The 26,861-nt window shown below is 37.4% G+C and overlaps 10 protein-coding genes across 10 annotated transcripts; 5 read left to right on the top strand and 5 right to left on the bottom strand.

Moving 5' to 3' along the window:
- The first annotated feature begins 2,492 nt into the window (after positions 1-2,492).
- On the top strand, positions 2,493-4,649 carry BDF20DRAFT_851752 (uncharacterized protein). The gene is made up of 3 exons (XM_053080038.1): positions 2,493-2,669; positions 2,737-2,976; positions 3,171-4,649. The coding sequence occupies exons 1-3, from the start codon at positions 2,552-2,554 to the stop codon at positions 4,445-4,447; spliced, it is 1,635 nt and encodes a 544-aa protein (XP_052939066.1). The 5' UTR covers positions 2,493-2,551; the 3' UTR covers positions 4,448-4,649.
- Positions 4,650-5,701: 1,052 nt separating this feature from the next.
- BDF20DRAFT_904678 (transmembrane amino acid transporter protein-domain-containing protein) lies at positions 5,702-7,246 on the top strand (the record flags this gene model as incomplete). Its single annotated transcript, XM_053083063.1, has 3 exons — positions 5,702-5,801; positions 5,943-6,065; positions 6,183-7,246. The coding sequence occupies 3 exons, from the start codon at positions 5,702-5,704 to the stop codon at positions 7,244-7,246; spliced, it is 1,287 nt and encodes a 428-aa protein (XP_052939065.1).
- Positions 7,247-7,871: 625 nt separating this feature from the next.
- BDF20DRAFT_851738 (uncharacterized protein) lies at positions 7,872-9,279 on the top strand. The gene is made up of 4 exons (XM_053080037.1): positions 7,872-7,992; positions 8,298-8,456; positions 8,522-8,599; positions 8,676-9,279. The coding sequence occupies exons 1-4, from the start codon at positions 7,962-7,964 to the stop codon at positions 8,786-8,788; spliced, it is 381 nt and encodes a 126-aa protein (XP_052939064.1). The 5' UTR covers positions 7,872-7,961; the 3' UTR covers positions 8,789-9,279.
- A 144-nt stretch (positions 9,280-9,423) lies between these two features.
- Positions 9,424-12,640, bottom strand: BDF20DRAFT_910267 (kinase-like domain-containing protein; the record flags this gene model as incomplete). The annotated part of the gene is made up of 6 exons (XM_053083689.1): positions 9,424-10,269; positions 10,386-11,081; positions 11,197-11,286; positions 11,384-11,480; positions 12,341-12,416; positions 12,496-12,640. 6 exons carry the CDS (start codon positions 12,638-12,640, stop codon positions 9,424-9,426), a joined length of 1,950 nt encoding a protein of 649 aa, XP_052939063.1.
- Positions 12,641-13,159: 519 nt separating this feature from the next.
- On the bottom strand, positions 13,160-13,615 carry BDF20DRAFT_813421 (uncharacterized protein; the record flags this gene model as incomplete). The annotated part of the gene is made up of 3 exons (XM_053076875.1): positions 13,160-13,213; positions 13,427-13,502; positions 13,584-13,615. The coding sequence occupies 3 exons, from the start codon at positions 13,613-13,615 to the stop codon at positions 13,160-13,162; spliced, it is 162 nt and encodes a 53-aa protein (XP_052939062.1).
- Positions 13,616-13,746: 131 nt separating this feature from the next.
- BDF20DRAFT_832601 (mitochondrial import inner membrane translocase subunit Tim54) lies at positions 13,747-14,980 on the bottom strand (the record flags this gene model as incomplete). Its single annotated transcript, XM_053078558.1, has 3 exons — positions 13,747-14,577; positions 14,645-14,734; positions 14,810-14,980. 3 exons carry the CDS (start codon positions 14,978-14,980, stop codon positions 13,747-13,749), a joined length of 1,092 nt encoding a protein of 363 aa, XP_052939061.1.
- Positions 14,981-17,761: 2,781 nt separating this feature from the next.
- On the bottom strand, positions 17,762-20,019 carry BDF20DRAFT_851720 (uncharacterized protein). The gene is made up of 5 exons (XM_053080036.1): positions 19,323-20,019; positions 19,113-19,255; positions 18,900-19,031; positions 18,440-18,833; positions 17,762-18,328 (listed from the first exon to the last, which is right to left on the bottom strand). Exons 1-5 carry the CDS (start codon positions 19,617-19,619, stop codon positions 17,966-17,968), a joined length of 1,329 nt encoding a protein of 442 aa, XP_052939060.1. The 5' UTR covers positions 19,620-20,019; the 3' UTR covers positions 17,762-17,965.
- Positions 20,020-20,052: 33 nt separating this feature from the next.
- BDF20DRAFT_832599 (uncharacterized protein) lies at positions 20,053-21,617 on the top strand (the record flags this gene model as incomplete). Its single annotated transcript, XM_053078557.1, has 3 exons — positions 20,053-20,102; positions 20,136-20,143; positions 20,242-21,617. 3 exons carry the CDS (start codon positions 20,053-20,055, stop codon positions 21,615-21,617), a joined length of 1,434 nt encoding a protein of 477 aa, XP_052939059.1.
- A 439-nt stretch (positions 21,618-22,056) lies between these two features.
- BDF20DRAFT_813809 (ATP11 protein-domain-containing protein) lies at positions 22,057-23,176 on the bottom strand (the record flags this gene model as incomplete). Its single annotated transcript, XM_053076913.1, has 4 exons — positions 22,057-22,419; positions 22,503-22,664; positions 22,749-22,932; positions 23,007-23,176. 4 exons carry the CDS (start codon positions 23,174-23,176, stop codon positions 22,057-22,059), a joined length of 879 nt encoding a protein of 292 aa, XP_052939058.1.
- A 706-nt stretch (positions 23,177-23,882) lies between these two features.
- On the top strand, positions 23,883-25,161 carry BDF20DRAFT_815519 (60Kd inner membrane protein-domain-containing protein; the record flags this gene model as incomplete). The annotated part of the gene is made up of 2 exons (XM_053077087.1): positions 23,883-24,800; positions 24,901-25,161. 2 exons carry the CDS (start codon positions 23,883-23,885, stop codon positions 25,159-25,161), a joined length of 1,179 nt encoding a protein of 392 aa, XP_052939057.1.
- Positions 25,162-26,861: the final 1,700 nt, after the last annotated feature.

The following is a 26,861-nucleotide window of genomic DNA, read 5'->3' as shown; positions in this document are numbered from 1 at the left end:
ATCTGACTCAATTGTGACCAAATGGGTTTAGCGTAGCTAATGGAGCGATAGTTTTTGAGTACTGGACCGAAAACGTGGGCCGTTGTGCCTCTGTATTCACTTTCACTGAACAATCGAACATTGTTGTGAATCTTCCAAGCTCATCTACTAAATAATTGAAATAGTCAAGAGATTTGTATATACCAAACTCTATATTCAACCCATACACTATTTACGTCTTGACATCACGTTTCGCTTGTGATGGAGTACTGAACAAGCTCAGAATGAGACTTGCGATACCCCCCGAATTCAATCTAACTTGGATCAAAACATTATGCATAGTAAACAGTTTACCTCTTTAAAGAAAATTTACCCTAATGAGCAGCCATACATCCTTATAAACATCATTTTAAAGAATTTTATGGTTCTATAGCAATTGCTTGTACTTCTCTTTAGCTGATGTCATTCTTAGCCCATTCATCCTATTCTCCACAGAAGCCTGGAGAGATTTATGCCGAATACTGCTTTCTTTTTGAAAATGCTTTTTACTTCTTAATTAATTCAAGACACAAACTAATATTAATTGAACATTCTCGAAAATTTTTTGCTCTTACTGTTTGAACAGCTTGATTGTGGTTAATAGAACTTTTTCAGTTTTTCAATACCAGTAATGTTATCTGCATGCTGTATTCGAAATGCTACAGCAAACTAACTATAGAACGACCTCAGTAACTTCATGATCTGAAGCACATTTGTTTTGATGCCCGCTTATTACTACGATCTTTTTTCCTCAGTCAAAGGTTATTGCTCAGCTGTATGAATGATATAACACCAGTTATTATGCTCGTTTTCACACAATACAGAGTCACTGCCAACACTTTAGGTAAGTAAACTTTTTGTTATGTCTCGTCCGTTTTGCTGACTTAATTAAGAAGGTGCTCAAGAAGTTACTTATATGTCCCTTATACACAGCTGGTGGTCATGTGCCGTTTAAGAGACGCTCCCTAAGCTTTGTATACAATTTTCACTGTCAGTAATTAGCTCTTTCTCTCTTTGGCATACTGAAAAGTGACCCAAACGTCAAATTATAGAATGAACTAATTAGTAAAGATCTTTGTATATTTCATTAGTTACACAGAATAAAAATAATGAATAAAGCTGCTGGTTCTAGAACAAATATTAAAGCCATTAGTGACACTAAAACACGGTTTACTTGCATATACTGAGATATGGGATGGACGTAATCTAAGCCAAGTACTACTCAGATATGGTCTGCACGTACAAACTATCGAAGATCGTTCAGTTCATTTCTTTAACTAAACAGGAATATGAAAGCGTTTTAAAGCTGCTACAGGTTAGAATTGAATATTCCATGGCTTAGAAATTCAATAATGAATAAGGAAGGTAACGATAACATAGTCAGGAAAAAGAGACAATATTCAGATCAAGAAAGAACACTCTCTAGTTACTCAATTTACTGTTCATCGCTACATAACCGGTAAGTTCCATATCAGCTAAACATTCTAGTGATAAAAAGCGTTCTACAGGAAAATAGCATTGTTTATGATAGGTAATGCGTTTCACTGCTTTACACTATTTGGCAAAATTAACTGCTGCGTCCGCATGGTTGAAGAAAGAATCACCCAACTTGAAGGTTCGAACTCGACCATTCTAATGCCTGTCCGTCTAAGGTTCCATTGTGGTGTGAGAGCCAATTCTCAAAGGTTGCAAAAAGCAGAAGGTAGCCATTGATAAAAGGGGCCTCTTCCATGGGGCCAGTTAAGGTAAAAGTTTTGGTTTTATGTGAGAAATGGCAGTCGTGTTGAACAAATTGAGGTTGCATAATATGTATAATGTAATTAATAATGCAACAGTTCCCAATAACATACGAGTAGATTAAGCAATACGCATTATGGCCACGATGCATTATTATTACCGCCATACTCACCCATGCTGAAACCCGTTATAGAATGTTTGAGGGAAGTTCGCAATATGAATCCGACAGTATCGAAGACGCAGCTAAAATGGTTATAGCGGAAAACTGTAAGAGATGGATTCGCCACTCAAAAAAATCCTTTAGCAATGTATGAAGATGGAGGCAATATTAATATAGAATCAATAAACTGGTCGACAGATCACTATGGCTAACAAGATGAAATCCGCAACAAAAATTTGAGTATTGGAAGCAAAGTACTGTATCAAAAGAGAAAGTCGTGTGCGACATTTCATTTTTTTAACATGCATGCTGTTGCTGCTGCTGCTCTGTGATGTATGTGTAACCCCACAAATTGAACGAATGGATTACTTGTAGGTTATTTACATAAAAAGGGGGAGTTTGGCACTTAAAACAGTGTCAAAAAACGAGACCTCATGTTAAGCAAGCATGCATTTCTCATTTTCTATGGCTGCGTTGATATTCCACCCTTCTGTGCAAACATATAAATTTGCTATTTTTGTCTAATAACCTTAAATTCTTTCATCTTTTTTTATTTTCTTATTCCTGATACCCTTGCCCTTTTTTTCTTTTTTTTTTTTTCTTTCGCTTCCAATCCCTAACTCACTAAAGTGGTAAATGTCTTCTACTGTCATTGACCAGACTTTGATAGAAGCGTTCCATCATATCCGTTTTGATGCTGATTCTACGACTACCAACAACCCTGCTAATACTACAAATTCGTTACCTAGAGGAGGTAAAATTTTCCAGCATCCGATCCGACTGATTTCTAACCATATTTACTGACAGCTGTAAACGTCTAGATTCATATAGGCCTCGTAGTCGTAACACGCAATGTGTACCGAGTGAAGATGAAGAAGACGAAGACGAACAGGACGTTTACCAAAGCTCTGATAATGAAGAAGACGAAGTACTAGAGGAAGCATTTGAAAAGGCTCGCTTGAAAGCAAACTTCAACAACAAGACAAAGAAATTAGTAAATGAAGTGGCAACAAATAAGAGGTCCAAGGTGCCCTTACCAAGCGATGATGAAGTCAGCACAGGTAATTCATTATGTCAACAACCAAAAGGTTGTTTATTGTCATCCCCTTTTTATGTGTACAAAGATAGACAAGCCGCGTTCACATCTCCTTCTATCCATTTGTATTTTTTTCTATCCTAATTTATCATCTTCTCTTATAGAATTGCAAATATAGCTAAACTTTAAACTTATTTTAAAATCCCTTTCTTAATATAGACGACGAATTGGAAGATCATGAAGAGGATGAAGAAGAAGACGATGACGACGACAATGATATCCTACTCTCTGTAAAGCTCAACAATACTTTGAACAAAAATCGATCTTTGCAATTAGCCGCACCCCAGCTTGTAAGCAACGGATTGAATCTAATGCTGCCTTTCAACAAATCTGCACCCACTTTGGCACAACAAGCATATCAAACTCAACCACAGAAACCACAACAGCAACGCCACTCCAGTGATAGCAGCCATTATAAGCAAATAAATTACCATCATACTGCAGCAGTAACAAATAGTAGTAGCAGTATACCTCAAATCATGCTAGGAAATCGATCGATCTCTACAGAAGACTTGAGCAGATACAATATCTATGGTAACAGAGGAATTAGCAGTGGCAGCAACAGCAGTAGTCATAGTCGCAGAGGAGGTGGAGGCGCAGAAGGAGGCGATGGGGGCGAGGAGGACCACACTTTGACTAGTAGACAGCAGATAGCTTCTTCCGCCGCTTCTTCATCTTCTCATTCATCCCCTAAAATGCACCTCTCTATGCAGCAGCAGCAACATTCTTTTTATCCTTCACATTACTTCCAACATCATCATCATCACCATCATCCAAATGGCACAACTTCGACCAATACTAGCGCAACGCCCCAACTGCAACAGCAAAAGAAACATCATCAGCATTATCAGCATCATCAACAACAGATGCGCGCTTTATCTGGTATGGACCTTATCAAGCAAAGGGAACAAGAAAAAGCTGACGCAAAAAGACAGAACAATAAATTACCACGATTAATGAATCCAGCTCAAATGGAAGCTAAATTCGAAGGCGGTTTGTTGAGCAGATTACCTCAACAGGGTACTCACAATATTAACTTCCAGCAAGTACAACAACAGCATGAAGAGCAAATGAAAAAGTATAAAAAGGAGCAACAGCAGTTTCAACAACAAATGGCTGCAGCTACTCAACAACAACAGATGCTATTGGGCAACGACAGTTACCCGCTATACGATTATTATTACCAACAACAGCCACCTACTATGAGCATCACTGCAGGGAATGGTAATGGCTTGTATCAAATGCCTTACATGAATAATAGTAATGGTAATACGTATATGATGTCACCATCACCACAACAGGCGTTCTCCATGAATAGCAGGCCTGGAAGTGAGTTGCCGTCCAACAACCAACAGTATCATAGCTCTTACCAATACCATCAACAACAACGTTCGACCACTCCAGTAGCTACGTCATTTTATTCCCAGTACCATTAGTCTCCTTGATAATAGTCTTTCATAATTATACAATAGAAAAACGGAAAAACCAACCCTCTTGTAATACTTGCTTATCATTATCTCTAGTTCTTTGGTTATAATAAAAGTCATTTCTGGTTAATGCATCATTATGCTTCGGTTTAATACGGTTTTCGATAAGTACCAAAAATGAGATTTGAGGCTACCATAAAGTGGTACTGAAGTTCTATAATTATCAAACAGCAGCCACCTCTCTATTCCTTGTACATGCAATAACGAACGTTCAGAGAACATTATTAATGGAAAATTACTCGGGTCGGGATTCCTTCAATAAATGTCGGATTACTGGCTTCCCGAATTATTCAATCAGTTAGATTAGTAGTAAGCAAGCATTGTTGCAAATGAAACATAGTCTCTCAGAAGAGACGGCAGCTTTTGCAACAAATCCGTTCATACACGAAACAACATTCATGACAGATATATATTTGGAGGAAAAGGAATGCCTATCTTAACATACGTTAGTATAGACTGAAAATTTGCCGATACGTTGGCATTTGTATATCACAAAAGAGCATCTTCGTTGCACGCTCAGAAGTCCAGCAAAAGCCATTGTAACCGAACTCGTGCGTATTTTAAATTTTAAACGCATGCAGGCGACAGAGTGAGGGATTTACCTGCACAGCAATTTTATTTTTGACTCGTGAGAAAGATAATAATGTTTGGTATGACAATTGGATAAGGTTCGTGGTCTGGACGGTGAAAAGGCAATATGGCGTACAATCACGTCAATCCATGGATCAAGAAATGAAGCAGCAAATGAAAAAGACTAGATCAGATAACTTACAAAAACGGATCCTTGATACGTTGACATTACTTGTTTTGTTTATAATACATTTTAAAAAAATTTAAAAGCAGAATCATCATGACTCTTCATGTTTCGGTCTCCAGAAGTTAAAAATTTTTTTTTACCAAACAGTTGCTGCCTCTCTCGTTTGTCTCAGACAGTTACAGGTTTTACAGGAGAGCAGGAGTGAATTGCCGCTCTCTCCGCCTATAATTGTCAACTACATGTCATATTTGAATTAGGGCCCTTCTCTTCAGTATTATTCTTTTTTTTTCTTTTTTTTTCTTATCTTCTCAACTATATTGTTAATATATCTTTGTAGATTTTCTCTCTCTCATTGCTTTTTATTCTTTTTCAATTCTTGTAAATCACATAACAATCGCAGCAAGCGTCAGATTCCACTATCTCTGATCGGTACAACTTACAAATACATGAACAGATTGAGAGGCTTTATAACAGAAAAGAAAGCGAGTTTCTCGTCACCGATAAAGGACAAAGATGAACAAAACATCAATGAGTACCAATCAGCGGGTATGGTTTATTAAGCTTGTATCTAAGATGATGAAGGGCTTAACCATGAATAACAATAAATTTTTTTTTTCCAATTCTTGATTTCTGTGCTAGAAGAAGTGATAACAGATGAAGATTCAGCGACTGTTAACGGCAATGTAGAATTTGGTATTGATAGATCAAATCAAGGTTCCAGTTTTGCAGCATTTTTCAACATTGTCTGTGTTGTTGCCGGTACAGGTGCTCTTGGTCTGCCTTACGCATTAGCTCTAGGAGGTTGGATCGGTCTTTTCATTTTGGTTCTTAGTTGGATCTTAGCAATTTGTAAGGCAACCAAAGATTAAGGGAAAGTTTTTACTTTTTTTTACTCATACAAAAAAAAAAAAAAAAAAAAAAAAATAGATACCGCCCTTATTTTGGTACGTTCCATGTATTATGATGGACAGAAGCGTTTGGGTTCCTATCAAGAAATTGCTGAAGAGGCTTTCGGAAAGATTGGCGGCTGGCTATCGTTCTTCTTTACCTCGATTATTTTGGTCGGTGTACCTGTACTCTATCTTCTACTTTCCGGGCAAAATTTACATACAGTAGCGCAAGGCACATCAGCAGAGTTGACCTTTCCCATTTGGACGATTATTTGTACAGCTATTTGCGCAGCACCCTATTTATTTTTCAGAAATTTGAAAGAGATCAGTTTACTAGGCATATTTGGTATGTTGTCTACTGTTGTGGTTATTTTGATTGTTTTGGGCGTAGCAGTTCAAGAAGCGCCAGATCATGTAGGCGTGCATCACGATAATGTTATCTGGAACATGTTCCCAATTGCTCTTAGTTCTATCTCTTTCAGTTTTGGTGGCAACCCTGTGTATCCTCATATTGAAGGCAGCATGCGTAATCGTCATCATTGGTTTTGGACTATCACTGCCAGCCTTAGTTTCTGTCTTCTTATCTATTTTCTAGCTGCTGTTCCAGGCTATTACGTATACGGTGTCGCAGCCAAATCACCTATTTACGACTCACTTTCCAACACCTACAAAGCCCCAAAATTCGCCTCTATCATTATCATCACCATTCATCTGATTCTGACTACACCTATTTTACTCACCTCCTTCTCAATTGATGTTGAAAAGATGTTGAAAATCAACCCTGAACATCGCTCTTTTTTCGTAGAATGGGGTCTACGTTTCCTGCTCCGTGGCTGTCTTATAGTCGCAATCTGCGTCATCGCTGTTTTTGTACCCTTCTTTGGTGATTTTATGTCTCTTTTAGGTGCGTTTGCGAACTGTGCAGTAGTATTCCTGCTTCCTGTAATCTTTTATTATAAGCTTACAGGTATCCGCGGCAAGGCTTGGTGGGACTACGTGTTGGCGGTTTTGACCATATTGATCGGCGTGGTTGGTTTAATTTTTGGCACTATTTCATCAATTGAGGCCTTGAACAGAGACTTCCACAGTCAAAAGTCTTAGTGAACAAGTGATTTCCTTTTCATATCAGCAAAGTTCAATTTATTTCTCCATCTTTATTAATTTTCAAAACCCATAATCATTATTTACATCATTAATAGCGCTCCTGCACTATAGTTGAAATATCTATAATCTCAATTGTAATATAATATGCTTATAATACCCGTAGACTAGCTCAGTAGAAAGCAATACATATTAAGTAAAGTTTTCGCTTTATAGAGCTTACCTTAGTTTATATGGCTTGAAGTTCTCGGCCTTACCTTTTTTTTGTTTTGCGCTGTGGTTATCTACTCGACGAACAGGCATCCTTAGCAATGGAATGCAAACGTAACGGAGATTCAAACAATCAAAACTGCAGCAGCGACGACGTCAATATGTGGGTTGAAAGTGCGATAAAGATGAGTGTTCCAAATTTTTTCCCTTCTTCTTTTTCTTCTTCAACTTTAAACGCATCTTGACAACACAGCTTTTAGCAACGTTACAGTTTCTGTGAGTTGAGCTTTTAATGTAAAGTTAGGACTAAGTGAATTCATATCTATAAAATTTTTATTTTTACCACACAGTGCCTAGATATAATACATATAAAATGAGTGAATACTGGTAAGTTCTGACATTTCACAACACTTAACTTTTTTGTTTCATCTGCATCATTGAAAGCTAAAGAAACTTCTTTTATACTTTTTTTTCAAGTCCTGTTTACGCACCTTTCTTTGGTACTATGGGTTGTGCTGCTGCAATTGTTTTCAGCTGTAAGTTATTTGACATCTTGCATCAGTAAAGAAGAAACAGAAAAGGGGCAGTTGAAGCATCCCGAAGCGGAATGCTCCACAATCACGTATTAAATTATATACGCGTGTAAACAATTCTGAAGTCAATACTTTTCATGTCCATTATTTCTGCGGGACACTTGTTGACTCTAACTGCCGTTTTTTACTGTTGACTTTACATATATTCTTAAAGACAATGAGAGTTATTTTTTTTAGCCTAGTCATTTTGGGTGACACTCATGTTAACCTAAATTTTTAAAAACGAATCCATGCTGTCTTTTTTATAGGTCTCGGTGCCGCTTATGGTACAGCTAAATCTGGTGTTGGTCTTTCCGCTATGGGTGTTTTACGTCCTGATTTAGTATTGAAGTGTATTATTCCTGTTGTCATGGCTGGTATCTTGGGTATTTATGGTGTCGTTGTTTCTGTCCTTTTGTCTGGTGGTCGTGAGTATCGTCTTTCTCACCCTTGAGTGTTTCAACACATTTATTTACATTTGTTTCGAATCTAGTTGCTATGAAGCAAACGCTTTTTACTGGTTTTATTCAAATGGCTGCTGGTCTTTCTGTTGGTCTTTCATGTCTTGCTGGTAAGATGTTCTTTTTTACTTATGTATATGGGATACCTCAGCATTGCTGAACTGATGTGTTGGAAATTTATATTAGCTGGTATCGCTATTGGTATTACGGGTGATGCTGGTGTCCGTGCTACCGCTCAGCAACCCAGAATGTTCGTCGGCATGGTAAATCAGAGAAGAACATTGACGCGAGTGCACTAATCTATGAGCATTTGTGGTAGCTAATTCAATTGCTTAACTGTACATATGTGTATAGGTCTTGATCTTGATTTTCGCCGAAGTTTTAGGCCTTTATGGTCTTATCGTTGCTTTGATCCTCAACACCAAAGCTTCTGGTCAAGAAAATGTTTGCTAAATTACCGCAGCGAAGTATTGGAAGAACAATTTTTAAGATTTCGAGGACGGAGTACTCCTGAAATTAGCTTTGTTCAACTAGATACTATAGTCTATATTCGCTGTTCACAATACACAGATATATACAAACACACACATACATGTATACAGAAAAAGTGAAGGACACTTTCGAACAAAAAAAGAAAAAAGGAAATTCAAATTCAAATTCAAATTCATAAACTGTTACCATTTATTAATACCAGCACTTGGTCCGTGGCAATAAGGCTTTTCACTTTTGTCAATCAGAAGAGTGCCCATCTTCATTTTGATCAAGAGGCTTTTTTGCGTGTAAAGAATAAGTAAAGTAAAATTCCTAAACCAAAACAGTTACGACATTGTTCGTAAAACTTTGCTATGGAAGGCCATTTGTCATATTTAGAACATTTCTGAACAATATGCATTTGTTCGAATGCTTGTATTCTTTAACAAAATTAGTATCTTGCTCATATAATAGATGAACTCTTCTTTCGCCGATCAAACAGTGTTGAATCCTTCAAGTTCAGATCGAAAGTAGCTTTCATTGTTCGGTTCATTGCATTAGCTGCTTGATTTTTTTCAGCAGTCAAGCTCTTCAACACTATATGCTTATGTGTTTTGTTGGGGTTAGCAGTAAGCCCCATCTGTAGAAAGCCGTTGCTTAACACAATTTCTTCAGTGGACATATCATCATGTAGATAAGCCTGCGTTTGTTGTGGTAGCTGGTCACTTGCTCCACTTTTTTGACGTAAATTCTCATCATGTTGCATGCTACAGACACTATAACTGCTGTCATCTTCATTCTTTTCATTGACTGAAAGAAAAGACGACGAGGTTTGGAAGGCTCTGAGATTATCAACTGCAAAATTCCGTAACCCATTTCTGTTGATTACTTGTTGCACTCGCTCTTCCTCCATTCGACGAACATTATAAGAAATGCTAAATGATTCTTTCATTGCCACTGGACTACTAGGAAGAAAATTATAATGGTAGTCATCCATCTTCCGAAACGTCGTACCTGGGATGTCTCTAGGTAATGAATGAACTAAGGGCACCATAGGTGGTGGGTTTACTATATAGTTTGCTGCTGTTGTATTCGTACTCGTGGTCATGGTATCTTCCGCTAAGGTAGGTGTGGAAGTAGTGACTGGAAAGGATGGAATAGAGTGCACTGAATCAGCAGAGCGGCTTTTCACAGAATATCTGCCTGCTTGCAAAATGTTCTTTTCCAGTTGTTGTAGTTCTGCATTTCCTTTACTTGCTCTACTTATGATTGTATCCAAGTTGTTCGATGAGGAATCAATAGTTGTAGGCTGCGATTGAAATGATATGTTCTTGTAAAATAGATAGAATGGCAGTTGTTATCTAGTTAGTGTCATAAAAGTACCTTATGTATCTAAAGTGAAAGTTATTCCAAAACAATGCTTACTTGCTTGTTCATCCAAGGATGACGTAGAACTTGACTGATTGTATACCGTTTTTTTGAGTTAGTTTCCAAAAGATGGCTGATGAGATCTTTGGCTTCTAGTGACACATCATCCCACCAGGGGCTCATAAAAGTATAACGTCCAGAGGCGACTTTCTGAGTCAAGACAGGTACACTCTCATCGTAAAAAGGTGGGAAACCACACAACATCGAGTAAAGTACACAACCAAGAGCCCACATATCGACCGATTTGGAATAGCAACTTTCTAATAAGATTTCGGGTGCTGTATAGCCAACTGTACCACAAGGAGTCATGGTTTGTTCGTTCCAAATAACTTTTGATAAGCCGAAATCAGCAAGTTTAACCTTGCCAATACTTCCACAACCTATACCCAAGGAACATAGGGCTTCATCTCTTTTGTTGGCATACTCACCATCCGTCTTGTTGTATGCTTCGACTGCCGCTGAAGGTACCGAAGCCCTTGTATGGAATATGGAAGATGGAATAAATTCAAATAAAATATTCTCTGGCTTAATGTCTCGGTGTACAACTCCTCTTTCTTCGTGAAGGTAGCGAATAGCTTCCGCTACTTGTTGTATACAATGCCGAGCAAGATTCTCACTGAAATAAGTCAGGCGAACAATTTCTTGAAATATTTCACCACCACCATTCAGCAATTCTATAACTAAGAAAAAGTACTGTTTCGTGATGCCGAAACAAAAATATTTATGGACCAGCGCATGAATGTTGAAGGTAGTTCGCGTCAGAATCAAAAACGCGTTTCCTTCAGAAAAAGGATACTATATATCTTACGTCTTTGGTTTCTTCAAATGCGAGTAACTTGGTAATACAAGGATGATCCAGGCTACGCAATATCTCAGCTTCTTTCTGCACGCTGGTCCTCTACATGGTATGGAAATAAGAAAATAATATAAGTGATACGGTTGTACTGTTGTACGATAAGTACCCGTGATCTTTTTGAGCATAAACACTATCCAACCTTTAATAAATTCATTTCATACTTTCTAACTACTTTTATTGCGACACGTTGACCAGTTTTTTTATCGATAGCCTTGTAGACCTGAGAGAATGCACCACTATCATACATACAAAGGGGATTAATGATCTTTTTCCGAATAATGCTGTTTAGTGTTTCCCAACATACGCTCCCAATTTCTTGACTACGATATATTGCTTAGCCAAAGCATCATAGCGAGGCAACTCTAACTTTCAGAAAGCCTCCCTTTCATCGTCGTCTAAAAGATCCATATCTGCTTTTTGAGAGGCCGAATTGCGAAATATTTTTTTGATTTGGTTCAATATGGGCATATTAGATTACTACTATGGCATTAGATAAGCTCCAATAACGAAGGTCTTTATCAATAAAAGATTATTTGGTAAATATCAAAATACTAGTACTGATAAAAAGAAAGAAAGCACGAAAAGCGGTACTTTATTCTATTAAGCTAGAAATACGATAACCCTAAACATTTTAAACTTAGGCTTCGAAAATTTCCTTTGTTTGTGTTTGTGCGCGCACCATGTGGATGCATGAATTATGCTAAAATCAAATAAAAAGTAAGGACGCGGGGACAGGGTTCAGGCTATCCCTTTTACTGCCCGGTATGATTCGCAACAAATATGAATAATTCTCGGCACCTTAGACATGGATGATATCATTCAAATTGGTTTCATCCTCTCTTTGAGACGTTCTAACACAGTCTTCGCATCCGCATACCAAATAGTTCTTGGCTGATATTTGCACTTTCTAAGTCCATTTATGAATGGCAAACCTATGGCATGCATGTGCAAATGATTTACTGAATTGAAAGGCGGAACATGGAAACCGAGTCTAATTTTTTTTTTTTGATTTTTTGATTATGGCAGCACCACAGAATATTCCTTATCGTTAGTCGATAACACACAGCGAAATGCATTAAACGACAGGCAAGATTACCTAATTTGAGACATATTTTCTACATCATAGCCTTGTTCACGCAGTAATTGCTTGCCTAAGATTAGCATTTTTTCTACTGTTTGATTTTTAAAGGGTTAGTGCTATAATGTATCACATTTATTGAATGGAAACTGTTACGATTAACATATAATTACATAAGGGTATATCGTCTTGAGTAAGGTTTCTAACTGTTCCTATATGGTGTTTGGGTATGATGAGCAAATGAACATTTGCTGAGGGCGATCGATCTTTGAAAGCCAATAGATCATCTGTCTGAAATAAACAACCAGCAACTTTCATATGAGCTAAAATCAAAAATAATACATATATTCCCCTAATGTAGTACCTCTGCTACTATTCTGGTTTCAATAGAGGCTTTTATGGTGCAAAAAACGCAAATCTTTTCTTGCACTACTGGCGGGCAGCAACAAAACATGCGAAATAATGGGATAAAAAAGCTTATTCTCGGTCACAATTATTCAGTTAAAAAGTGTTATCATGAGTCCATGTGGCACCTTTCTCAGTTTTTTCCAAAAGATGTGTTACCCGCACTGTACTTCTAATTTGATCATTGTCATGTATTGGCATCCATTGTGTTTCGTGAAGAGCGCGTGTCTATTATGATTATAGCCATCCGTATAAAAGGCACTGTCTCACGCATGCCAATTAGCAGGCATAAAACAAAGCCAAAGCCCTTCATCTTATTGTTCTAACTGCGTTTAATGTTTTTATTTCCTTTGGGAAATTGAAGTCTATAGGTATAAACCTTTATCATTGATTGTAAAATCAATTTGTCTATCATAATAGGAAAGTTGAACCTTATTTGGCAGCGAAGTCGCTTTCAGGAGGAACAGAATCCTTTGGATGCTTTGCCTGGAAGAAGAAAAAACAAAGGAAACAAATGTCAAAAACGATCGAGATGCCAAAAAACGTATAATGTAAGTAAACATACATCGAAATGTTGAACCAGTAATTTATAGTTTGCAAGAGCAATGAAGCACTTGGGGCATTTGATCTATTTCAAGTTGAAAGCTGGTAAGTTCTATGGAAAGGGGTATATATACTGACTTTGCGGATTAGGCATACCTGAAGACCAGCAGCACGAGCAGCTAATTGTGAACCGGCCTTATTACGTTTGGCAGCTTCTTTTTGAGCCTTTTGTCTAAGGAGAGTAATTTTCGGCAGTTAGCATTTACGGAAGCTCACTAAAAAACTAAGGCTGCTATGACTCAGACTAATTTACCTAGCTTGTTCTTTTTGAGCACCACGAGCCATGTTGTCCGAAGACGAATGAACAAGAGAAAAGTGAATGTGGACGTCCTTTACAAACTTTTTATTTTGCACTTTAACGCTGAGAATAAAAATCCCAGTCTGATGCTTACTGTTGATGACTGATGTATTGAAAATTACGGTAGTTCATCACTTGTATAGGTAGTCAATTTATCTCTAATTCTTTCATCTATAACAATTGGTTTATCATTCTCTTTTAACTCTTTAACTTCATCATCGCCGATCCAATACTTCTTTTCGTTTTGACCTAAGTCTGCGTCTCTGGGCTCAATAGGCCTTGTTTGATTCAACACTGCAGCCACAACATATTTACCAACGTCCTGAATCCGTTTATAGTCTGCATACCACATATACAGCCTGAAGGGTATGTTTGACCAACCAATAATATTGACATGTGGAATATACATTACTGGTGAGAACTTAGAGGGAAGGGAGAAGCTTATTTCGTCTTCTATTAAATCATGCGATTCTTGCAGAACGTCTTCGTTCTTGATGACAGGTAATGGTTCGTTGCTAACTTCTTCTGCTCCGTCACTACCATTATCAGTCGATTCTGAAGAAGAATTGCTTATCTCCTTTAAATCCGTAGCTGCTGCTGATGAATCACCTGTGGACTTGTTCTCGGTCACAGTAAGACTGGCATCACATCCTTTAGCAAAGCCGCTTAAAACTTCCTTATATGCATTTCTGCCTATTGCTAAGATACCATCATAATAAATTTCTTTTTTCAAAGAAACTTCAGGTACGAGATTGACCGACATTGCTGTAGTTGGTGTGGTTGTTTCCTTAAAATTTCCATTACTATTATCTAGCGTCGTATTATCAACTATGGATGCCCTATCTTCACGTCGGCGCTTAACAATTTCCTCAATCACTGAATTTTCAATCTGCCCTGGTTCTTTTGCTTCTTTGACTTCATAATCCACTGCCCCAGCAACAAGTACTGGCTATCATACATTATGTGTTAATAACGATGTACACATTCATTCACTCACGATGTTGACTTCTGTGTACCTTGACATATTCGCGGAACCAGTTTCTACTCTTCTCAATACTATCTCCAGGTGGAGGAGATATGAAAACCAATACTTTCCTAGGCATTTCCTAATGTAATACGCAGACATGTTTGAGTGTTTTAATACAAATCGTATTAAATGGTTTTGAAAAAGGCTAACTCACGTGCACCCCACAAGGTCTATCAGCAAGAAATGATACTTTTGAAGCATTGATTTTTCTGGCTTCTTCGGCTTTCTTATTACTGACGTAAACAATTCCACTAACAGCGCCAGCTATACCACTGAAGATTACTGTGCCTTTTGAAGGCTTCTTTAAACCGAATGGTAATTTCATTTACTGCTTTTCGATCGTTTAAGAATTGCTGCTAAAGGTGACGATCATGTCAAAATTTAAGAAAAAGGAAGATCGAAAACCTGGGGTTTTAAAGCTGGTCACAGCTCAGGAACTTTTATGGAAAAATTTGAATCAGCCCAAACATTAGTTGGATGACACTCCGCGTCCTGAAGTTCTAAACTAGGGCACGAGGAGATCTCTTTTCGCATATTGGACGAGACAAAGCTCAAGCCAGTTTGCAATTATCTCAAAAACTACCCTTAGAGTATTAAAGTTATTTATTCATATAGGATCACTGCTGACTTTTTTATACAATTCAGCGATTGTTATTTCTGCAGCTTCAAAGACGTAGCGTACGAAACAACTCCATATTTTGACAATTTTACTAGAGAGGAATCGTGTTGGCTATCATTGAACTCGTTTGGGCGCAAGTTGAAAGATAAAACATCATCAAGTAACAAAACTATCCATTTATCATACCAAACAGCATGATAAATGGAATCTAATTTGATGATAGTAAGTGATGATTATTTTAAAAGCATAAGAATTGTTACAGGTCGGAAGAGAAGCAGAATTCACTGCTTAACATGCAGTAATTGAATGTGAAAAAGGTTGTTAAGAGACCGAAACAAGCAGAACTGCTGCTTACAGAAGAAGACTAAGAGATTTGCATATTTCTTATGGAATTTTACCTATTTTTGTTATTTAGGCAGTCCTGCATATGTATATCACCGTGCGCTTCCTTTAGTCGTGTTCATCACATGTCCATCTCCTTTTCAATTTTACTGCAACACAGCCGATCATTCATAAAATTAGAAAAAAAAAAAATGAATGCCTTTAAAGGCATTGATGAAGGTTAGTGGATATTTGTAAATAGCCTTGATTAGAATACTCAAGAAACTGAGATCCTTTGAAGAAGTTGCAATCAAGCGAAGCTCATTATCACTTATTACAAACAATGTATTCGACAACTTGGCATATGAAAACAAATATCGTAATCATAATTTTGAGCTCCTTCACTTTATGCACCTCTTGAGCAGTTTGGTCACCTAAAGACCATTAATGGTGTGGGTGATGTTTTCGTTTGCGATATAAAAAGAAGCGTTGATTGTTCAAGTTAGACAACATCAGAGACAGGCTGCAGAGGGCTTAATCAAATGAACTCAGAAAAATTAGCACTTCATAATCTAACTTATTCTTTGCTATGTCAAGTTTTGAGGATTTGGGACCAGTCAGACGTCTCGATAAAAACACTCACTAACTGAAACTGAAGACATCTTAGTCTCGAAATCCTTGTTTTTTTCAAATCTTTTGGTAACTGTTCATCGAGAAGCTGCAATTCTGCTCATAAAGATGTACTTTTCTCGGAAGCAAAGATTATGAGGTGGCCAAAAATAAACCCCAAAAAAAAATATGAAACTTCTCTCTCAATAGACGTCTAACCCAGCTTAAGTATAAAACATATCGATACTAATCATCACGGCGCTGCTGTAAAAGTATTTGATTCAAAACAATGCAGTACGGATTGAATTAATTCCTAAGCCAAGTCTGTGTGATTTGTCATACTATGCCCGAAACCATGGGCACTTACCCAGGTATCTCCCTCAAAACCTTTATAGCGCGATTGAACTTAGCTTGTCAAATTTCACAACAGAAAAATTGATACTTATTTCGCACTATCCCAAGCGGTTCCTATCGTGTAGTTGAGTATCATGTTTCCTCCGAAACAGAAATCATCTTCCGAATGTTCCAGAGTGAGTGCTAATAGTTCTGGTTCTTCCAATCTCAGCGCAGGAACACAAGTTAAAAAATAAAGAAACGGTGGTAAAGATTTAGAAACACATACATCGCATACAGAAGCCTTGACTGTCATAGACTATCGTTATTTCGTTGAGTAAATATATATGCACGCATGAATTGCCGTGGGGAGAAAGTTCTTCAGGAATATTGAACAGCAGAAAACAGGTAAAAAATCATCAAGGCTCGCAAATAACAAAAGAAAATGCTGTTAATATGGTGAGTCAATGGCTGGAAGAAGCTGAAGAATAGAAGATGGGATTGCTTATACATCGATAGAGATTTCCAAATTACTGTCATAGTTTACGGAGCGCACAATTGAATCCCACTATTAACACACCTATTTACTTTTATATTGCTGTAGGCGTTGATAAAGGCTTCTTAACGAATGCGATCGCTCAAGATGCCCTTAATGGAGTCATGTGACAGCCCTAGGGATGAGTCATAAATGACCCTGAGGCTCTTAACGCGGTGCTTTCAGCGCCACTCAAGAGTAATATGAATTGAAACAAAAAGAGTCATTTGTGCCCCTTTATAATTGAATAGAGAACTTCGAGTGAAAGCGTTATCGTTATAATTTTCCATTGAACAGTACTTACTGGTGTATATTCTAACCAATTCAGAAATAGTCTATGGTCGACTAGCCATCACATATTCACTAGTACCAATTGTTATATTTATAGCGTCGTAACGCATGGTTGTAAAAAACACGTTTTCAAAAGCAAGTAGTTTTTGAGCTGGGTCTTTTGTCAATGTTGTAAAATAACTGGACATCAAAAAGGCTTCATAAATGAACGTACATAAATAAAATTGTCTCCTTCAGACATTCCTACTTTCATTTTTTTTTTCAAATTTGTTCGCTCAAACTGTCTCCATTTGGCGATGGAAAGATTGTATTGTGGTTTAAGCAGTATAGCGGTATATGCTGGGAGAATCCTGATGTGTATTGCAATTTAGCAAATGCACTGATTTAGTTACGGTAAAGGCATATAGAAATATTCGAATAACAGGTTTATTTAATTATGTGTTTCAGAAGTACAACTAAACTATCTGTGCCCTTTTCTTTAAATAGAAAAAGTCTGTATATTCCTTACATTATACTCATTTGATGTACCTTTCTCTTGGCAAAAAGGAGGAAAAAAAAAAGAAAAAAGATGTGAGGTAGCGTGAACAGTGTCAAGATATATATCAAACTGGCGAGCAAGCACTTGTGAAAACGATTTTCTCCACCCATCGTAATTCCGTCTGTTTCTCGAGTTGTAATTGCTCATCTTTGATTGATTTCAGAAAGACAGACCTTTGTAGGTAGTAATGATCCCAGACAGCCTTCAAAAGGATTCTATCATCTTCCTGTTGTTGACAAATATTGTCTGTCTTAAGCATAAAGCGAAATTGCAGGTAGCAAGCGGCCAATTTGATTAACTTTTGGATGTAAGGAGACTCTTTGTACGGCTTTGATTCAAAAACGATTTGCTTTAATACATCCTCATAGAGTTCAAACCAAACGGTACTTTGACTTATTCTCAGTAGGTCGAAGCGCAGGGGGTCCTTCTATTTTACATACAGAGATTTGAGGGAGTAAACGAGAAGTTGGACAAATTAGGGTTTTTGGGTTATTAGGTACCATTTCAGCCAAAAATCCATGGTTTACTTTTTTTTTACCTGTGCAGTTGCATGCATATCGCCCTTAAAAGCGTACAATATTAACTGATAAAGGGCATAAACTAAAGTTGTTATGTATTTTGTGTGTGCATATTTTAAAGATTGTATGCATTCTTTAAAGGTGGTCTCCAATGTTTGCTGATTTTCAAAATTGAAGCAGAACATATTGGTCACATCCTTTCTAAAGGGTATCATATGCAGCTCTTTTTCTGCTTTTGCTGGAAACGAGAATAAATCATTTTCTATTGATTCTGCATGTAATGTGAACATTTTGGTAGAAAGCGATGTACGAATTGTTTGTAAAAAAGAAACCCAAGCTTCAGAAAACGCAAAATGGTTCTGTAAGCTGATGGGCGATAGTTCTTCTTCATATAGAATATTGTATAATGCGATCCTATGTTATTTGCGAAAGGTGAGTAACTATCGACACGAAAATGAGCCTATTGTGCACATAGTTTACTTGACACTCAAAATCTTTTCAATATTTTTGTTATAGCCGAATTCTTTGCAATACTCTTTTATATGAAGACCTTGTGGATATAAGGCTGGAGAAGAGATATATTCGTCTATCTTATTGTCACAGTCTGCTAATCTACGATAAAAGAACAAACAAATATGTGAATACCTTACGTCCCTTATTATTTTAAAGGTTCTTCTACGCTTGAAAATGTACATTTTCCTTTCTCTTTCCATTGACAGAGACTCAAGCTCAGTTCTCCAAGCATTGAGCGGTATGAAGGGCGCGCACTGATCTAATACAGAGTATAACAATTGATAAACCTCGATATTGGATAGATCCTGTCCACTGTCGCGTATCTATTAAAGAGAATGAGAGTTGTGTCCGTTTTTTTCCAAAAATAGGTAAATTATGTTATTACCGGACCTTTAAACAGAAAGAAAAAATCACGTGGAGAAACCTTGTTGGAAAGTGATCGTCGTCGGTTTTGTTGTTGTCATCTGTAAAAGCCTGCTTCATCGCTTGTTGTTGCTTCAATCTTTTGGTTTGGGTGTTCCTTTGTTCGCTTTCTGTTGTGGAGGGCACAAAATAAGTATCTATAAACTTCAACTTGGTGACAATATCGAAATCAACTTTAGGAGACAGAATGTGATGCAGCAAGATGGTGCCAAATTTTTTTAATCTATTCAGATCTTGACTCAAATATTCACATGTTGAATTCATCAAGGACTGATCCGTCTTCAAGTCGTTTCTTGCCTGTAGTTCTTTTTCAAGAACATCACTATCTTTAAATAAATAAGGTCTTTTACATTTTCATATCAGTGTCGTGATGGTAGAAATAGAAAGGGAAAGTAGCTGTTTCCTAGTCTTACATAGATGGATCGTACATTTGAAAAATGAAAGCAAAGGAAAATATGATGTAGAAAGAATTACTTTACTTTCTTTCGACTAGTATGAAATTTAGCGGCCCGAAATGAAAGGCGTTTACTTGAATTGAAAATAAAGCAGTTTATTTCTTATCAGGCACACAGAAATTTTTTGAATGAAAATGATGTCTGCGGCTCTGTTATTTCTGAATGATAAAAAGATATGGTGAGGGGCGTGAATTTGAGTTGGTTCACTGATGCCTTTGTGATCATTCAAAACAGAAAAGAATATGGATAGAAGTTTCCTTAAATTCTTTTCAATTTCAAAATACCAAAAGAGGTAAAATTTGTCCAAAAATACAAATTAAAAAAGGGAAAAAGGTGAGTATGTGTATTTAAATAGGGAAAATCACTATTTTTTTTCTGGTTCTTTTCATTCTTTTTTTTTTTTTTTTTTCATCATCCCCTATTTTTCATAGTTAATAACAAAACAGATATGACAGCGCAACAGATAGAATTTTACGTACATCCGCCATCCCCTGTACAAACCAAAGAGTCTCTAAACAATGCAGACACAACTTTTCATCATGATAGTCCTAGCTGTTGCATTACTAAGTTACCCTCTATCAGTTCTTTATTGTCGTACGCAACAGATGGCGAAAATGATAGCAGATCAGTCTTGACTAGTGATTTACCGCTTATTTCTTTACCTTCACCATCGATCTCTTCTTCAAGAAACTCAGTAATACTCGAACCTGAGCCATTAGATATAAGTTCTGGTTATGAAAACAGCAATAACCCTCATCATCATCAGAACCATACAACGGCAGTGACATCACCTTCTTCTTTATCACCTTTTTTTGGCGCACTCTCATTGATAGAGACTACGTCTCCAACTACCTCCAACACTTCTACTACTACTACTACTACTACTACTATTTCTTCTTCTTCTCCTATTGCTACTGCGAGCAACTCCACCAGAGGAAATTATCAGCAACAGCCTTTACTCTCACCGCAAACGTCACCACATCCTTCGCATAGTCAGCTATTATTGCTGCCTCCTCCTACGAACAGCCGCAGATCCAGATCACTCTCAAATGCATCTTCAGTCTCTACTTGTTCCTTTTCAACTATTGAATCCTATACCAGCAATCACAGTACTAGTACAACTACTTCGACAGCTCTTCCTGTGTCACCATCTTCAATGAAAGTGAATAAGAGTCATTCGAAAACAAAACTAGCCATGACGAGTACAACGCCTTATATCAAAAGAAAGAGAGGAAGACCTCCTAATACCAGTTTATTCCAGACATCACCTTCTCTGTTGCCAGTATCCTCTTCACATCACCAGCAACAACAACAGCAAACCTATCAGCCACCACAACAAGGTCATCATTTTATAGAAACCCATCTTCCTGGACAGCAGCAGAACGGGGGAAATCAACTTACTTTTTTGACACCCACTGTTTGGAATGTGAAAGGCAAGGAAGTACCTCCCCCCTCACCCTCCAGCGGTAGCGGTAATACAGCTACCCACTCTATAAATACAAACGATTGGCCAGCTTCTTCTTCGTCGTCTTCATCTTCTCCACCATCTCCTTTTACGACTATGCACGCTTCCTCTTTACCCTCACAGCCATCAAAACAACCGGCACAAATTAGTCATGCTGATATGAACACGACGACGCTAGATTTAATACCAACAAAAAAGCGAGGCAGAAGACCCAAAGTACAATTGGCAGGCAACTTTTGTTTTGTTTGGCGCGATCTTACAGCGAAACGAGGCGCTAACAAGAAGAAAATATTGAAGCAACAACAACAAACGACGTCGTCTTCATCGAAAGCAGTCGTCTAATGGTTATTTATTAAATGCGTTCTTACATGTAGATATATTCGTTTCGGGAAAAAAGGGTCCGGCTTTTTTCTTCTTCTATTTATCTTATACCATTTTTTTAAAAAAAATTTCTATCTGCATGCATGCAGAAAGACTCTGTATCTCCAGAAATAAAAAGAAGAAACGTTCCCTCCTACAGTTCAAATTCAAAAAGTCTTGGCTTTATACATAAATGTACATATGTACATGTGTGTATATACGTATTTATGCATATAAACAGTATATATCTATATAATGCAACTGTCAGGGGTCTCTGGCCAGTGACAATTCAACGCACAGACTTCCCACCAACACTCTACATACCGACTTAGGAAACACGCACTTACGCAAAGATCAAAGCTTTCTTACACGAAATCAAAGGAACTAGCTCTGAACAAATAGGGCTTCCTCTTTTATTATTCTAGACGAGTGTTTCAACGGCTTTGATCAATTCATTGAAATCAAAATCACCGGGCGACTTGTGAAACTTTTCTACCAACTTGAATTTTTCGTCTCCACCTGTAACATAAAAGTGCTGTAAGGCAAAAGCTAAGAATTGAGCATTGGCGGTGTCCAGCATCTTTGGATCCTTATTGATTTCGCCCTTCATCAACACGATACCCTTGGATTGCTGAAGTTCTGGAAAATGTGTGAGTGTCAAGAAAGGTCGAGCTTCCGTGCCTTTTGTTTTATACTCCAGTAGAGATGTGAAGTTGCATTGGTTGTAGTTGAATTGTAAAAAGAAGAACTCGACACCCTGCTCTCTAGGCATAGGAACGACGAACTACACAAAACAACCGTAATTTGTCCTATTAGAACTAAAAATGATTTGTAGTATAGAGAGGATGTGTTCTGTTTTCTGTTTACCATTGGATACTCTTGTCCTCGTTTATAAAGTGTATCGTATGTCTCACTAGGAATAACAGCAGTGATACAGTCTTGATTGGCATGACCTGCATTCCAAATCTTGGCTATATTTTCAGGTGTTTCTTTTTCCAGTAGATCCAGCTTGACTAATTTATCCAACGTCTATGGATGACGCGCAAAACAGCAAGAAAAGATTCAGTGAGCTTGAAAGCTGATTATCATTCCTTTTTTTTCTTGTCTACATACAGGAGCAGAGGAGTCGTATGGCATCTGTGTTTTTCCTGGCATTGTGGACGCAGCGCTCACATGACTGTTGTTGCTTGTTTCTTTTGCTATTGGATTTACAACTTTCTTAGGCTTTGCGGCTTTCAATTTCTTGGCCGCTTCATCTTTAATCTTTTGCTTTAATTGCTCCACGGTGAGCCCTTCTCTAATAAAAAGACAACAGGCATTTGAAAGTTTAATTCCTAGCTATTTCTGCTTCTAGAGTAAACTCTTCTTTACTTTTGAGCTATTTTCTTGATCTTATCGGCATATTTAGCTTCAAAGTCAACCGTTGCTTTGACCTGGGCTGTATAAAACTTAAAGTGCACTATTATGCCACCCAATTTTATTTTTAGCCTATTTTCTACCCCAGATTTTTGAGGAAAGTTTTTTAGTCGTTCAGTTACCATTGTTGTAGACTGTAGCATTACGATTGAGCTGAACAATAGGTTGTGACCAACGTTTTTTTTGGTTATAAGTGTTTCTTAGAACTTGTCTCGAGATATTGGAGAGCATTGTTTGCTTATGAATGGTATGCAATTCAGTTCAATTGAATTGAGCACGGGAAATAAGAAAAAAAAAGGGCCCAGCACAAATGCAAACTTGGGAATAGAAGTTAAGGTCCGTGACTTTTTAGTGGGCTGCTGTCAAAGTCCCTTACCCTAATTTTTTTTTGATCTTTCATTCTTTTGGATCTTCTCCACCCTAGCTCTTTTAGCTTTTTTGAAAAAACCCCACCTTCTTTTCAACAACAATATGTTCCGAATCACTACTAGGCTCATTCATAAAAAGTAAGAAAAAGTGGTGCATATTTGCATTATTAACAAAGAGACTGTTATATTGATAATAAAGGATGTATATCAATTTTATGTTTATAGTGCAAATACCATATCTTGTAGTCGTCGAATGGTAAGATATTCTAATGAAGCCCGAATATGAGACAGCAGGGTGATAGATAAAGGAATACGTGACTGAAAAAAGGGTTATTCAACTGCTTAGTTATCATCATTGCGTATGCCGCAAAGCAGCCAGAGAACGATACCCCTATCGCTAGGATTGATTGCACAAAGAGCTATGACACCAAACCAATTATCCAAAGTGGGCTTTAATATGGGTATGAAACGGTTTCTGAGCTCTGAACAGAATGTAAATTCACCACCACCACCACCAACAACAACAACGACACTCAATAGTAATGAAGACACACCTGCAACAACCACATCGACAACCACATCGACAACCCCTCCAACCAACACCACACATACTGAGACAATCCCAGAAGTACAGCAACCATTACACCCTGTAGAACCTACACTATTAGACCAAAGCGAACAAATATTAGAACAAGCCAGTCAGACGACACCCGATGCCGTTGTGAGTTCTGCCAGTGAAGTCTTATCCCATCTGGCACCTCAGATTGGTGACTTTAGTGCGTTAGGACTTTGCAATTATACGCCTGTCGGTGCGCTGGAGGCTATGTTTGAGTACATTCATGTGTACAGCGGTCTTCCTTGGTGGGGCACCATTGCCCTTGCCACTGTCCTTGTTCGTACCGCTCTCCTTCCACTTATGATCAAAATTCAGCGCAATAACGCTATCCTGATGAATATTAACCCAGATGTCACTCGTCTCATGAACAATATTAAGACGGCTCAGGCCAGCGGCGATACCTTGGCTACTCAAAAGTACTCAATGGAGGTGCAAAACTTGTTCAAAAAGAACAAATGCCATCCGATGAAATCCTTGGGATTACCCTTCATGCAAATGCCCGTGATGATTTCTTTCTTCATGGCCATTCGTGGTATGGCAGAGATTCCTGTACCTGGATTGGAGAATCAAGGTCTGTTTTGGTTTCAAAATTTGTCACAACAGGACCCCTATTACATTTTACCGGCTCTAAGTGCCGCTTCGATGTTGGCTGTGCTGGAAACAGGCGCTGATGCAGGTGCTGTGAATCCTCAGGGTGCCAGCATGAAGAAGTTCTTCCGTGGTATGGCTCTTTTGACGGTGCCTTTTACTTATTGGATGCCCAGTGTAAATATTTAGATGGCAATTGTTGCATACAAGCTTGATGACAGAGAAGATGATAGGAGATTTACTAAATGCCTTTTTTTTTTTTTCTTTTTTTGTATAGGGTGTATTCGTCTATTGGATCACATCAAATATCTATTCTATGGGACAAATGATTGCATTAAAAAACCCTGCTATTCGTTCAGCTTTGAATATTCCAAAATTAGCCTTGAAGCCTAAAGAAGCATTAGGTAAACCAAAATCATTCATGGACAATTTCAAAGAGCAAACAAAATTGTATGAAAAGAAGGAAAAAGACCGTGCTCTTCGTGAAAGACAACAAGCCGCTGCTGCTGCTAGAAGAGCTGCCAAACGCAGATTTTAAGCTGTAAAACTAAATATACAATAAACTAATTTTACATTGTACTTATATAACATAACAAAGATGGTTTTGCTAGATTTGTTCTGTTTCCGAAGAAGCCGCTTTCATCTGTATACATAGTGCGTATTTTCGCTGTTGTTCGCTAAAATTGTATTGAGAAAGATACACTCATTCTGTACTAATGATCTTTCTAATGTAATACTTCCATTTATCCATGCGTAAGGATGAGTATATTATCTTTGATGATTAGTATGATTCGTTCTATGCGTGTACTAACCTGTTACGGCTCTTAAGCTTGTAGAGGTGCATTTTTTTTACTAAACAAAAATAATCATTTCTTTTGCTTTCTACACGATAAAAGCTTAGTCTAACTTCTATGAAAAGCCTTTCCATCGAATCTGAGAAAGGAATTTAAACAATTATCATGAATTTGCTTTCAAAGGGTTTGGACTTCTTTTCCTAATTTAGATAGCGGGTAATAGATGGAGATAACGGCTTTTTCAACAAAGCCGATAGCAACAAATGAGTTTTGGCTGCATCATTGATGTAAAAGGTTACGACGTTTCACCACGAAATGAGATACAACGCTAGCAATGAGAAAAAAGACTGTACATCTGACACGCTTATATAGTACAAGATAACCTCAAATAACCTTCAACACAATTATACTTCGTATCAGTAGTGAGAAGCGTAGTAGGCTTCATCAATGACCATGTTAGAATCAATGAAATAGAGTTTCATAGTGTGATTGAGTTTTGTTGGACAGATAATGCCTCAGAGCCAAATGACAAGATTAATTGAGTCTCAGACAGTAAATTTGACAATCTTATCTAATGCTTGTCTTTGGCCAAAGAATGTACATGCATACCAGACATCCTTCTTTCAACCACACTCCATGAACAAAATTGCAGCAGTCAATAAATAAAAAAAAAAAAATACAGTTCGGTTTCTCAAGTTTCTAGCTCATAATGTGAGTACAAGCTAATGTTACAAAATGACGTTACAGGAGAAACGTATTGGAGAAATATGATAAACTTCAATAGCAATTATGTAAGCAATAAGAGTGAGATAGAGATAGACAGAGGTACCCGGAAAACTTTGAATGAATCATTTCAGGAACAAAGAAATCAGATCGCAGACAACGAACAAAAATGTGGGGAAAAGAGAAAAAAACAGCTTTAAAAAGAAATTCTCTACAGGCAAAAAAAATGAACTATCGTTCTCACATATAAACGAATATATAGATTTCAATATAATTCAAAAAATATATACTTATATATGTTATAAAACTGTAGAAGCTTTTAAACTACAGAAAAAGTACCATTTTTATGCTTTTCTTTTTGGAGGACCAAACCGAGGACCAAACGCAATCAAGTTGATTGAAAAAATGCAAGCACCGGGCAATCAAATTTATAAGTAGTTGATTAAGCGAGGCGTCGGTACTAGGTCAAAGCAAGCTAAATTATCTTATCAGTTGAAACCCAGATGCAAATTCATAAAGCAAAAACCTTGTTTTTGATCTTCATTATGCTTGAAATGTTAGGATATAAATCGACTTCTTTGAGTTCATCGTTGCAATGCTCTTCTGAATATTCTGTGGATTTTTTCTTTTAATTGTCTTTATTCTCTGCCTCCTTTGAGATTTGTTTGTTGGCCTTTTTCTTTTGTTCATACATACAAAACCTATCTTACAGGTTGAACCT

Source organism: Mycotypha africana (assembly GCF_025528875.1).
Source record: "Mycotypha africana strain NRRL 2978 chromosome Unknown BDF20scaffold_2, whole genome shotgun sequence".
NCBI classification, from domain to species: domain Eukaryota; kingdom Fungi; phylum Mucoromycota; class Mucoromycetes; order Mucorales; family Mycotyphaceae; genus Mycotypha; species Mycotypha africana.
Note: the sequence above shows the minus strand (reverse complement) of the source record. Positions and strands in the feature narration are given on the sequence as shown.